Source organism: Heloderma suspectum, chromosome 3 (assembly GCF_057233095.1).
Source record: "Heloderma suspectum isolate Gila_16-S chromosome 3, 16-S_ref, whole genome shotgun sequence".
In the NCBI taxonomy this organism is placed as follows: Eukaryota; Metazoa; Chordata; class Lepidosauria; order Squamata; family Helodermatidae; genus Heloderma; species Heloderma suspectum.
Genome location: NC_139460.1, coordinates 24,833,479 through 24,847,790, shown reverse-complemented (window position 1 = coordinate 24,847,790; position 14,312 = coordinate 24,833,479). Strand labels below are relative to the sequence as shown.

The 14,312-nt window shown below is 46.6% G+C and overlaps 1 protein-coding gene across 1 annotated transcript in view; it reads right to left on the bottom strand.

The window, feature by feature from the left end:
• LOC146349431 (contactin-5-like) overlaps positions 1-14,312 on the bottom strand; it is a 233,967-nt gene that overhangs the window by 7,955 nt on the left and 211,700 nt on the right. Inside the window, exon 8 of the mRNA XM_084842648.1 lies at positions 5,700-5,836. Coding sequence (XP_084698774.1) covers positions 5,700-5,836 — 137 coding nt within the window. The remainder of the gene's footprint in view (positions 1-5,699; positions 5,837-14,312) is intronic.

Sequence of the window (14,312 nt, the reverse complement as noted above, 5' to 3'; positions counted from 1 at the left end):
CACACCACACACTCTCACTGACCTCAAAGTGGCCATTGTGGAGCAAAGAAATTTCAAAGGGAGGTTAGTGTGAGAGACTGCTAAGTTAAAATGCAGCAACAAGTTTAATTCTAATGCCAGAGGCTTGAATCAGGATAAAGGATTCTTATCACACTTCATGTGTTCATGTGAAGGAGCCTGGGGAAGGAGGACCAGCCAGCAGCTGCACCGGGTACTTAAGGCGGGGCCGCCAGAGGCTGCTCGGGAAGGAGCCTGGGGAAGGAGGACCAGTCAGCAGCTGCACCGGGTGATCCTGAGCCTGAGCCTGCTTCTGCCCCCGCCCACAGGTACTTAAGGCGGGGCTGCCAGAGGCTGCTCGGGAAGGAGCCTGGGGAAGGAGGACCAGCCAGCAGCTGCACCGGGTGATCCTGAGCCTGAGCCTGCTTCTGCCCCCGCCCACAGGTACTTAAGGCGGGGCTGCCACAGGCAGCGCCTCGGCGTCGCGCCAAGTGCGACGCTAAGTGCGCACTTAGCGTCGCACTTGGAGTCGCAAGATCTACCCACCTGCCTCTCCAGAGACACCAGCAGCCACAACACCAGCAGCAAATAGCAGCAGCAGCAGAGGGCAGCAGCTTTAAAGACCAGGGGAAGGGGCAAACGTGGACTATCTGCTCCTTCTTCGCTGCTGTTCTCTTTTATCTCTTTTATATTCTTTTAAACTGTTGTATATTTTATATCTTAATATTTTAATATGTGCCTGGGAGGACTATTGGACAACTCAGGGGGTGGGGGAGGTGCCACCATAACTGTGGTCACGGGCAGGGGGAGGTATGGCGTTGGGGGATTAACAGGCCAGCTGAGGAGAAGAGGGGCTAGACACCTTACAGCTGTCCCCTCTTCTGGTTCTTCCCCCAACCTGATGGTTCCTGGCAGCCTTACCAGTCTGCCCTCGGGTCTGGTGGTGCTGCTGCTGAATGCCAGGTCGGCCCAAAATAAGACCTCCCTCATCCATGATTTGATTGTGGATGAGGGGGCTGACCTGGCATGTATTACTGAGACCTGGGTGGGGGAACTGGGAGGGGTCACTGTCTCCCAGCTGTGCCCTCCTGGGTACTCAGTGCAGCACCAACACCGACTTGAGGGTCGGGGAGGGGGGGTTGCCGTGGTCTATAGGAATTCAATCTCCCTCTCCAGGCTTCCTGCTCATTCGAGTGCAGATCTTGAGTGTCTGTACCTTGTGTTGGGTACCCGAGACAGATTAGGGATTCTGTTGGTGTACCGCCCACCCCGCTGCCCATCGGACTCCCTGCCTGAGCTGACGGAGGTGGTCTCGGACTTGGTGTTGAGGACCCCCAGGATGATGGTCCTGGGGGATCTCAACTTCCATGCCGAGGCCGCTGTATCCGGGGTGGCTCAGGACTTCATGGCCACCATGACAACCATGGGGCTGTCCCAACATGTCATCGGCCCAACGCATATAAAAGGACACACGCTTGATCTGGTTTTCTCGACTGGGCAGGAGGATGGTGATCTGAAAGTAGAGGAATTAACATCTGTCCCTTTGTCATGGTCAGATCACTTCCTGCTGAGGTTTAGACTTCTAGCGGCCTTTCCTCTCTGCAAGGGTGGGGGACCTATTAAAATGGTCCGCCCCCGGAGATTAATGGATTCCGATGGATTCCAGAGGGCTCTGGGGGATTTTCCTGCTGGTATGGCTGGTGCTCCTGTCGAAGCCCAGGTCGCTCTGTGGAATGCAGAGATGACTCAGGCGATTGACACGATCGCACCCAAGCGCCCTCTCCCTCTGAGCAGAGCCCAGCCAGCTCCTTGGTATACACCTGAGCTGAGGGCAATGAAGCAAGAGGGGAGACGGCTAGAACGCAGGTGGAGGAAAACTTGTGCTGAGTCTGACCGAACACAGGTAAGAGCCCACTATCGAGCCTACTCTGTGGCGGTGAGGGTGGCAAAGAGGCAGTTCTTTTCCACCAGCATTGCATCTTCTCAGTGTCGTCCGGCGGAGCTTTTCCGAGTGGTTCGCGGCCTCTTACATTCTGGGCCAGGGAGAGAGACGGTGGAACCCTCGGTAGCACGCTGTGACGAGTTTGCGCAGCACTTTGAGGATAAAGTCGCTCAGATTCGTCATGAATTGGACACCACCGTTAATGCAGTTCCATTGGTAGAGGCGTTCAGAGCACCGTCTGGTCCAGTTTTATTGGATGAGTTTCAGTTACTGAGGCCTGAGGATGCGGACAAGGTGCTTGGCCAAGTCCGATGGACCACTTGTGTGCTTGACCCTTGCCCTTCATGGCTTATTAAATCAAACAAGGAGGGGTTGTCCGGCTGGGTCCAGGAGGTTGTAAATTCCTCCTTGAGAGAGGGAGTGGTGCCTGCTGCTTTAAAAGAGGCAGTAATTAGACCACTCCTGAAAAAGCCTAACCTGGACCCAGAGAATGTTAACAATTATAGGCCAGTGGCCAACATCCCCTTCCTGGGCAAGGTGCTTGAGCGGGTGGTTGTAGGACAGCTCCAGGCACTGTTGAATGAAATGGATTATCTAGATCCATTTCAATCGGGCTTCAGGCCTGGTTTTGGAACGGAAACTGCCTTGGTCGCCCTGTGGGATGACCTCTGCCGGGAGAGGGACAGGGGGAGTGCGACCCTGTTGATTCTCCTGGACCTCTCAGAGGCTTTCGATACCATCGACCATGGTATCCTTCTGGATAGGTTGTCTGGGTTGGGAGTTGGAGGCACTGCACTACAGTGGTTCCGCTCCTACTTGGATGGCCGATTCCAGAAGGTGGTGCTGGGGGATTATTGCTCTGTGCCATGGCAATTGCGCCATGGGGTTCCACAGGGCTCTATTCTATCCCCCATGCTGTTTAACATCTACATGAAACCGCTGGGGGAGGTTATCCGGAGGTGTGGGCTGAGGTGCCATCAATATGCGGATGACACCCAGCTCTACCTCTCTTTCTCATCAAAACCAGGTGAGGCAGTGGCTGTTCTGAACCAGTGCCTGGGCATGGTAATGGACTGGATGAGGGCTAATAAACTGAAACTCAATCCAGACAAGACGGAGGTACTGTTAGTGGGTGGTTCGTCTGCCCGGCTAGGTGATATTCAACCTGTTCTGAAGGGGGTTGCACTCCCCCTAAAGGATCAGGTTCGTAGTTTGGGGGTGCTCTTGGATCCAGAACTGTCACTTGAGGCACAGGTGAACTCAGTGGCACGGAGCACTTTTTATCAGCTTAGGCTGGTATACCAACTACGCCCTTATCTGGACAGAGATAGCCTAGCTACAGTTATCCATGCTCTGATAACTTCTCGTCTGGATTACTGCAATGCGTTATACGTGGGGCTGCCTTTGAAAACGGTCCGGAAACTTCAGCTGGTCCAAAATAGGGCAGCAAGATTGTTAGCAGGGACTGGCCTGCGAGCTCATATTACGCCAGTACTTTTTCAGCTGCACTGGCTGCCAGTCCATTTCCGGGCCCAATTCAAAGTGCTGGTGTTAACATTCAAAGCCCTTAACGGCTTGGGGCCAGGTTACCTGAAGGATCGCCTCCTCCCATATGTGCCTGCCTGGACCTTAAGATCATCATCAGCGGCCCTTCTCCGTGAGCCCCTGCCAAAGGAAGTGAGGCGGGTGGCTACTAGGAGGAGGGCTTTTTCTGTTGTGGCACCCCAGCTCTGGAATGAGCTCCCTAGTGAGGTTCGCCTGGCGCCTACATTGTACTCCTTTCGGAGCCAGGTGAAGACCTTTTTATTTTCCCAGGCATTTTAGCTTTCTAAATTTTTATCTTTGCTGTTTTAAATCTGTATTTTAAACTCCTGTACTGCTGCTAGGTTTTATTGTGGTTGTATTGTTATATTGTGGTTTTAATGTTCTATATATTTTAAATTGTTTTATTGTGTGTTGTTTGGTTTTAGTTTTTGTGAACCGCCCAGAGAGCTTCGGCTATTGGGCGGTATAGAAATGAAATAAATAAATAAATAAATAAATAATTGGCTTACCTACGGACAGGACATGCCTGGTATTGTCAGCAACAATGGCAATGTGAATGACTGCTGTTATTAATGTGCTTGTCACTATCAGTACTTCCTATATTTAATTTCCTTCTCACTTCATTGTTTACACTTTTTCCTCCTGAGCCCCCACCAAATGTACTGTATATAATAAACCTGAAACAAACTAGGGATGTAAGAACTCACCCTAGTTCGGTTGTCTGTGCACTCGCTGAAGCAGCGTCCCTGCTCGCTTCCCCCCCAAACCTGTGCTCAAGCCACCCACGAGTTTGGTGAATTCCCTAGCACTCACCGTGAAACTGTTCAGTGAGCGCCACCATTTTCGCACCTTTGCTTTCTAGGAAAAACAGGAAGTAAAAAAAAAATGCGTATATTCAAATATGTGCAGTTTGGAGCTGGGAAAGCTAAATAAGCGCAATATTAGATGGATTATACCTCTAATATTGCACTTATTTAGCTTTCCCAGCTCCAAACTGCGCATATTTGAATATGCGCATTTTTAAACTTCCTGTCGTTCTTAGAAAGCAAAGGCATGAAAATGGCGGCGTTCACCCAATGGGTTTGCAGTGAGTACTTTGGAGCGCAAGCAGGCATGACTGGGGGGTTAACAAGGACAGCGTCTCGGTGGGCGCAGTTTGGGGGTCACAGGTGGGGGTTGCTCGATAAATTCCCAAACCCTGAACTGCACTCGTGACATCCCTACCTGAAACTAGGGATGGACGAAAGTCCCTTACCTGGTCCCGCAGCTTGCTTTGCGGTGGGGGGGAGGCGCTCTGTTCCTCCCCCGAAATTCTTGGCAGGAGGGAGGCACCCCATCCCTCCCCACCAAAATTCTGGCCGGGGGGGAGGCACCCTGTCCCTCTGGCCGCGAATCCTCCTTGCCGGCCGGGACGCAAATGGCAGTGGCCGTAGCAGCCGCCGTTTGCGTCCCTGCAGTCAGCTGTGATAGGCTACGTAAATCCTTACGTAGCCTATCACGGCTGACTTTGAAAAAAAAAAAAAAGTGCATACGCAAATGGCGGCACCCCCCCCCCCAAAGTCAGCCATGATAGGCTACGTAAGGATTTACGTAGCCTATCACGGTGTTTTTTGAAAATCTAGCCGTGATAGGCTACGTAAATCTTTACGTAGCCTATCACGTTTGCTTGAGTTTTTTTTTTTTTTAACTTAGAAATGGTGGCGGCCGTGGCCGGTTGGGAGACCGGCCGCTGCCAAACCGCCGCCGAACCACCGCCGAACCGCTGCAGGGAGCTGCCACCACCAGGGACATTCGCCAAAGGTAAGTCCCATCCCGGGGGGGTGGCGGACCATTTCTCCACTAATTTCGGGGGGCCGAATGCGTTGGCATTCGGTCTCCCAGAGATTTGTGGAGAAATTCTCCGCCATCCCTACTTGAAACTGTCGATAAGATTCCATGCATCTATAGTCACAAAACTTTATGTCAGAATAAATTTGTTAGCCTTCAAGCTGCCACAGGACTCTTTGCTGTTTTTTCTGCATCAGACTAAGATGGCTACCCTCTGCAAAAGCTGCAGTTACCTCAGTACAGAATTTTATTATTTTTAGTGTAGAATACATGCAGTCCTGTTTATAGTTTAGTAGGCTTCTATGTTTCTTGGAGGTTCAATCACAGCAGCACAGTAAATTAAGTAAGGTGACTTGCTGAAAGCAAAATGAAATTACTGCACACTTACCTCTGGCCAGAGAGGTGATCCATTTTTTAGCCAGCGATAGGTGGGCCTTGGCTTTCCCATAGCTTTACATTCCCATTGAAGTTGCTCCCCACTGTCTAACTGGGTATCATTCAACCTCTCCGTCCAATGTGGGTATGCTGCCAATAACAACAATAGCAACAAAAGGGGATGATTAATAGTGCCAAACTTTTAGCTGACATTATCAAGGTTCATTCAGTTGAACAAATTTTGCTGGTGATAAAGAAGCAGAGATGGCGGCATTTTAAAAACGTTTTGCAAGCAATGGGCTGGGAAGGAATAAGGCTTCGGCGTACTTCAGTCAACCAGGAATGGCAGTGTAGAACTGAGTAATGAGCTGTAATTTATTTATTTATTCGATTGACCCCCCCCCCCAACTGACAAATGCCTTCGGAGTGGTTTACAGTCCCAAGTAACCACAAACAACAGTGAAATAACAACACATGAGATAATACACCTGATTAAAATATTGGAAAAAAAATAAGACATTAGAAACATTTGTAATAGTCTAATATGAAAAAGACAAATTGTCCTGAGTTTGGCCTGATATGGATAGGGCTCTTTAGATGCCTTCAGGTGATAACAGTCTAGCTGCCCGTAGAGCAATTTCTTTACTTGTTACATTTATATATTGGCTTTTGCTCCAAGGAACCCAAGATGGGATACATGATCCTCTTCCTCATCTCCATTTTATCCTCAACGCAACAACCCTGTGAGGTAGGTTAGGCTGAGCATCAGTGACTGGCCCCGAAGTCACCCAGTGGGCTTCATGTCTGAGTGGGGTCTAGAGCCTGGGCCTCCCTAGTCCCAGTCCAACACTCTTACCACTGCACCACACTGGGTCTCAATGACATTACCACATGCAAGGCCTGGAGGCTCTTAACCCTGCTGTGGATTTTAGGTGATGGACGGAGCCCTCCCTGGTACTCGTGGTATGTAATGCAAATGGATACCATCTGAGACGTGCACTGAGATCCCGGTCTCCTCACCCTGAACATAAGAAGAGCCCTGCTGGATAAGACTAATGGCTTATTCAGTCGAGCATCTTATTTCTCACTATGGCCAAAAAGATGCCCATGGGTAGCCCCAAAGCAGGACATGAGGGCAATAGTCCTCTCCCACTATTGTTCCCCTGCAGCTGGTATTCAGAGGCATACTGGTGGGTTATATTTAATCTAAAAGAGAAGTGTTATGTCCCAACCAGCCCAATGCCTGAGCTCAGAGCACTTTTCTGGAGTTGATTCCATTCACAAAACATTGTCTGTGTATTTATTTGTTTTTATTCTTATTTATTTTATTACATTTCTATACCGCCCAATAGCCGAAGCTCTCTGGGTCATTCACAACAATTAAAACCATAAAATACAAGACAATAAAATACAATATAAAAGTTGAAAACTACAGTATAAAAAATAAAAATAACAACCAAATAGAACCTAGCAGTGGTGCAAGATTTAAAATACAGTACCTCACTTAAAACAGAAACTGAAAAACTAAAATGCCTGAGAAAAAAATAAAGGGTCTTCACCTGGAGCTGAAAAGAGCACAGTGTAGGCACCAGGTGAGCCTCTCTGGGAAGCTTATTCCACAACTGGGGTGCCACAGCAGAAAAGACCCTCTTCTTAGTAGCCACTCACCTCACCTCCTTTGGTGGAGGCCCCCAGAGAAGGACTGCTGAAGATAATTTTAGTGTCTGGGCAGGTGTATATGGGAGGAGATGATCCTTCATGTAACCTGGAAAGCTCCCCGCAGTTGGAGCAGCTCCAAGCTCCGTAGAGTTCCCTGCCTATCAGTGTTAGCTTTGAATCCCGTTCTCCTAACCAACACAAGGCTGTGGGCCAGCTTTCCCCAACCTAGTCATTTCCAGCAGTACAATTCCAAAGATTCCTGACCAGTGGGTATTCTGGTTTGGGATGATGGAAGTTGCAAGTCCAAAACACCTAGAGGGCACCAAGTTGGAGAAAGCTGCTCTAGGTAGTAGGCCTTAAAAACTATTCTGCAGATGTGAAGTCCCAAGGGGTGGGGGGGAAGCCTTCTTAAATTAATAAAGCTTAACTCATTAATCCAAAGCACTGAAGAGGAAAGCCTTTAAATCTCTTCTGTATGGCATTGCAGAGTATCGGGTGTCAATGGCCTTGACATCACGGAATGCAGAATAATATATCTGGCAGGGTTGGTTAGTAATTGAGAGTTAGCACAGTGAAGGATCTTTTTTGGACAGAACAAAATCAATAAAGCACTTTAATAACAGCCCTTGTGCTGGACTGAATTTAAAAATAAATCTTATAATCTATTTGGTATTTGACCAGTCGGCAATTAGAGTTTCAAGAAGCTACAAGAAAGGCATGACAGTTCTGCCTGGCATCTTGGTTACAAAGAATATAAAGCAAGTTGGTATTTAGGCTGCAACCCTGTATACACTTCAATGGGACAGAGCCCCATTGAACTGAGTGGGTTGTCTTCTGCATAGATGTGCATAGAATTATGTTCTTAGCATTGCCTCTGAAGGTTGATGGGAATTATTTGGTATTGCTGACTCCTGTTAAAAAGGCAGCTAGCAGAGAAAAACAGAAGGCAGAACAGAATGCGTGTTTATGAGTCCCACATGCACACAAAGGCTAAAAAAGAAAAGAAAAGACCACGCCCTTCTTTAGGGAAGAAAAGGTAAAATGATTTATCACAATTTCTTGCATAAAAATACAGATACAGTGTATAGTTTCAGATGAAGTTTGTTCAGTCCATTTCTTTGTGTTCTATAATACTGGCAGGAAGAGAGCAAACACACGTGCTCCCAGCAATGGAGAAGGTCAGAGAGAGGGAGAGGGGGGAAGGAAGAGGAGGAGCAGGAAACCACACTGTAGGCTATAGAGATCCTAAGGCTAGCTATGCTCAACATTCCCATGAACTAACTTCAACTGCCCCCTTCCTGTAACTTGCAAACAAGGTTGCAATATTTGCAACAAAGATTTCCAGACAAGTGTTGGCCAGCAACATGAACTCATAATGAAATATTTTGAAGGCTGGGATTACACATGAATATCCAAGAAACTTTGACTGAAAAAAACTGGCAAACTATCCTGAGTTTAAAATAATGATAATAATATCAGATTACATCTTCTGATCAACTAAAAAAAAGTGACCCCGATTTATAAAAACTGTGAGTGGCAGGTGTCATTTTAGAAAAGGGGGTGTTTGCCGGTTCCCTCTTTCACAGATAAAATATTGATTACATTGATTACATCTGCATGAATCTAAAACATAAAGATTTATGTAGCCTATCACGTTAGAGAGCAGGGACGCAAATGGCGTAGCGGACGCCATTTGCGTCTGCAGTACAGCAGTACAGCCATGGCGGCTGTGTCTCTGTGTCTTCGGAGCCGGAGGCAGGGGGGATCCACTGGCGAGGAAGAATCTGGAAGAAAAGGTAGGAGATACGATCCTCTATGGACTTTGGCGGACCGGATTCAATAGAATCCGGCCTCACTGGAGTCGGTGGAGGATTTCTCCAACATCCCTAAATTAGCCATACAATTCCCACTACTTTGACTCAGTGGTATGGCACAAAGCACAGTGCTGTTCCTTAATTGAGCAGCCACAGTTTCTATTGGCCTTTTTTTTTTAAAGTACATTTTAATGTGATGTTTTAATGTTTTTATTTTTTACTGTTTTATCTTTTGTGTTGACCGCTCCAAAATCTGTTCTAGATGTGGAGTGATATATAAATATTGTAAATACGTACATACATACATACAGGCTAGTGGAAGGGATTTTAGGCTCCACTCTCTTGTAATGCTAGTGATTTCAGAAGAAGCACTAACATGGAGTGACCACTAAAGCCCTGTTTGGGCATTCAAAAATGGGTTACCAGCAATCTGTGAGGAGAAGGAGTACTCCAGCCCTGCCTGTCTCCTCCATAGTGTTTGTCAGTCTGTACTCATGGAGGAAGACTGTCTGCGGCGGGGTGCCTCCTCTATCCCTGGGATTTACATGGGAAATGCACATTCTGGCTAGTGTGGATTGCTCCCACAGATACAGGAGGCTCCCTGATGCAGACAGTTACCCTCCATGAGTACAGAGCGACAAATGCACCTAGGAGAAAGAAACCAAATGCACAGTTACAAGATGAGGGATACGTGGCTCAACAATACTACAAGCGAGAAGGATCTTGGAACTGTGGTAGATCACAACCTGAATATGAGCCAAAATGTGATGTGGCTGCAAAAAAGGCAAATGCTATTTTGGGCTACATTAATAGTAGGATAGCCTCCAAATCACGTGAATACTAGTTCCCCTCTAGACCTCATCTTGAGTACTGTGTCCAGTTCTGGGCATCACACTTGAAAAAGGATGTAGACAAACTGAAGAGGGTTCAGAGGATGGCAACGAAGATGATCAGGGGACTGGAAACAAAGCCCTATGAGGAGAGACTGAGAGAACTGGGCCTTGAGAAGAGAAAACTGAGGGAAGATAGGATAGCGCTCTTCAAGTACTTGAAATATTTGTCACAGAGGAAGGCCAAGATCTCTTCTCTGTCATCCCAGAGTGCAGGATATGGAGAAATGGACTCAAGTTACAGGAAGCCAGATTTTGTCTGAACATCAGGAAAAACTTCCTGACTGTTAGAGCAATACGACAATGGAACCAATGACCTAGGGTGGTAGTGGGTTCTCCGACACTGGAGTCATTCAAGATGAAGCTGGACAGCCATCTGTCAGGGATGCTTAGACTTAGATTCCTCCACTGAGCAGGTGGTTGGACTCGATGGTCTTATAGGCCCCTTCCAACCCTACTGTTCTATGCTTCTGTGAAATGTGGTGGAGGATGGGGCAGGGCTGGAGCATTCCTTCTCCTCATGCATTGCTGTCAACTGTTTTTTTGAACACCTGAACAGGGCTTATGTTGTATCTGAATTGGTAATCAGGGAAATGGTCACAAACGGAGAGGTGTGCAACCTGTGTAGGTGAGAGCAAATGTCCAATGGAGGGAAGGGGATGAGATTTAACACTATACATTATAGTCTGTTTAACCATATTTTTTGTTTCCATTGTATTTTTTTAGATGTATTGGGATGGATTCAGACTTAGGGCAAAATGATCCAATGCATGTTCAGACAAAAAAAAGTCCTACAACTCCCAGCATCCCCAAGCTGGAATAGCTGGGGAATGCTTGGAGTTGTAGGACCTCTTTTCTGTCTAAACATGCATAGGTTTGCGCCTAAAGTCATACTTTAAGTAGACCCAGTGAAATCAATGAGACTGAATTCAGTCTTGATTAACTTACATCCCTTTGATTTCAATGGGTCTTCTCTAAGCATGACGAAGTCTGGATCCAGCCTGCTGTTTAGAGTCTCTGAAGTGAGAAGGCTAAGATTTCATACCAATCCATCAGTACAAAATGTAGTACCAATCACCAATTTACAATCTAATTTCACAAAAGAGCTTAATAGGAATATTAATTACTCAAGAAAGATGGAAAAGGCATCCCCTTTAAAATGATTTCTCCAAACATTAGTCTGTTGGAAAGTGATAGTAGTGGTATGTACTCTATTAGTGCCTTAGAGCACAATCCTATGGCTGCTAGTCAGTGGCTAGACAGACATAGGATAGGTCGGTAGGGATGGTGGAGAAATCTGCCATGGACTCCAAATGAGGCCAGATTCTGAAGAACCCCCAGAGTCCGTGGTGGAATGGACCAGTCCCCCCTCTCTCAAATCCTCCCTGGACGGACCCTACCTGCTGCCGGGTGGTCTGGGTCTGTCCGCTGCTGCCGTCCGTTTGCTGCCCCAGACTGCGGACGCAAATGGCGTCCAGTGTAGAAGACACCATTTGCATCCCTGCTCTTTTTAGTGATAGGCTACGTAAATATTTACGTAGCCTATCACGAAAAGAGCAGGGACACAAATTGTGTCTGCTATGCCATTTGTATCCCTGCTCTTTGCCGCGATAGGCTACGTAAATATTTACGTAGCCTATCACCGAAAAGAGCAGGGATGCAAATGGCATCCCCTATGCCAGACGCCATTTGTGGCTGCAGCCTGGCAGCGGATGGGAGTCCGGCTGTGGATGGGCCTGGCCAGCAGCTCTGTGGACTCACTGTGGAGTAGAGCCGGCCAGGGAGGATTCCGGGGTGAAGGATGGATCGCCTCCCCCCCGCCTGCGGACACCCTTGAGAATCAACCTACACCCCCTCCCTCGCTGCCTCATAGGTAGCACGGAACAGCCCCAAGCTCCACGCTTGGAACAATAGTGTGGAGCGGCAAAAATGGGGCATTCCTAGAGGGGTGTCAGGGTGGGGAAGTTGGAAATGCTGGTACAACACATCCTACACGTTGTCCGGCCGCCGCTTCCTGTGCTCTAACGTCCCATGGCTAGACATCTGAAATCGGCTGTCTAGCCATTAATGTAGGGCAGCTGAAGCACAGAGGGGATGATCCTCTCCACGCTTCTCCTGCCCTGCATTGGATAGGTGGGCGCCTCCAAGTTCAGAGGCGGGCGCCTACCCTGATAGGATTGCGCCCTTATGCAACCCCTTAAAGCATTCAGGTCTTGATAATGAATTGGACAGGACAATTCGTTGTGGATAATCTTAAATCCACTGAAGATTATTTGTAATGCTCCTATCAATTTTCAAAATGTAACTCAAATAATTGGGGTCAAAAAATCAAATTGGGATGATAAACGTAATGTAACTCTCAGCAAGAATAAGAATAGGCAAATATTGGAAAGGCAAAAAGATTCTTACAACAGAGAGATTGTTAACATAATTATGGCAAATTGCAAAAATTGAACTATTTTATGTGTGACTTACAAAAAGCAGCTCAAGCAAAGACTGTTTTTGTGATGAATGGGCAACACTCTTCATTTATGAGAAAGCAAAAATTAATGAGACAAACCAAGTGAGCCAATTGTTCCCTTTAATTAGACATATTTGAGAACATTAGGCTTGTGCCGATAAGATGTTGAGGTCTGGAGGGTTTTTGTTGGCATGCAATTACTGAAATGCTATTAGGGTTATTTGAAAATAATACCCCCCCCCCAAAAAAAACATCTAAAAGGTTTTTGAGCCTGTTCTTTTGAACACAGAGATATAACACAACTGCTCCCCTGGTTGAGCAAACTGTCTCTCACACACACCACTGTGTCACGGTATAGTCCCAAGCACATGCATGCACACACACATTCTGCCACCACTGACATCTAGGACAGCTTTCCCCTTGGCCAGTGGGTGGGGATGATGGGAACTGTAGTCAAACACATTTGGTAGGCACCAGGCGTGGACAGTTCATTTAAGAAATAAGGATTTTGCAACTCTCACTTTTGCCTTACTAGCCAAAAAGCGAAGGTTCTGGTTCATTAGAAAAAAATATGAATGGGAGCACTATAATTATACATTATTATATTATTATTGTTAGTGTTAATAATAATAATAATAATAATAATAATAATAATAATAATAAATTTCCATTAACACCCCATAGCCAAGGCTCCCTGGGTGGTCTACATTAAACATTACATTACAGTAATAAAGACATCATGAAACATTTCCTGTTTGCATTTATGCATCTCTAATCTCAAGGATCAATTACTGTAGTTCCTGCCTTGGAAGAAAGGACTGACAAAACTGTCTACATAATTCCACTCCCTTCAATTTCTGCAGTAATATGGGAAATATCCAATGCTGACCTCACACTAGTGAGACACACCACTAGTGCAATGGGAAGGAAGCGTATCCTGCAGCAATCAGAAATGAGCTGAAATGCACATTTCCAGAATGGGATGGTTAGTGGACCTTTATTTATTTATTTAATTAATTTTATTTATTATTAATTTATAATATTTCTTGGCTGCCTTTCAGGGCAGAAGCCCTCGCAAGGCAGCTTGCAGCAATAAAATACATAAAAACAGTTAAAATATTAAAAGTGATAAAAACAGTTAAAATATTAAAAGTGATAAAAACCAGAAAAACAATAAAAACAATAAAAGCCAACAATAAAACCAGCAACAACAATGTTGCCAGCAGCAACAGCAACAACAGCAGTCATATCATGAGAAGGCCAAGGTAAAATAATATGTTTTCAAGGCCTTCTTAAAAGCCTGCAGTGACGGTGCATGGTGGACCTGCAATGGCAGCTTGTTCCAAAGGTTTGGGGCCACTGCAGAGAAGGCCCTCTCATGTGTGGTTACCCACCTGACTGCTCTCATGGGTAGGCAAATGAGAAGGGCCTCTCTTACTGATCTTAAAGTGCAGGCAGGCTGGTATGGGTGTAGGTGGTCCTTCAAGTAACTTGGTCCCTTAACATTTAAGGCTTTAAAGGTCAAAACCAGCACTTTGAATTGGGCTCAGAAACGCACCGGTAACCAGTGCAGCTGGCGCAATATAGGCATTATGTGATCTAATCGAATTGCCCCCACCAATACTTGGGTGCCCGCATTCTGCACAAGCTGGAGTTTCTGAACTGTCTTCAAAGGGGGCCCCACATATAGCACATTACATTAGTCCAGTATGGACATGACTAGTGCATGGATAACTGAGGCAAAGTCTGTCCTCTCCAGATAGGGCCACAGTTGGCGTAGCAGCCTAAACTGGTAAAATGCA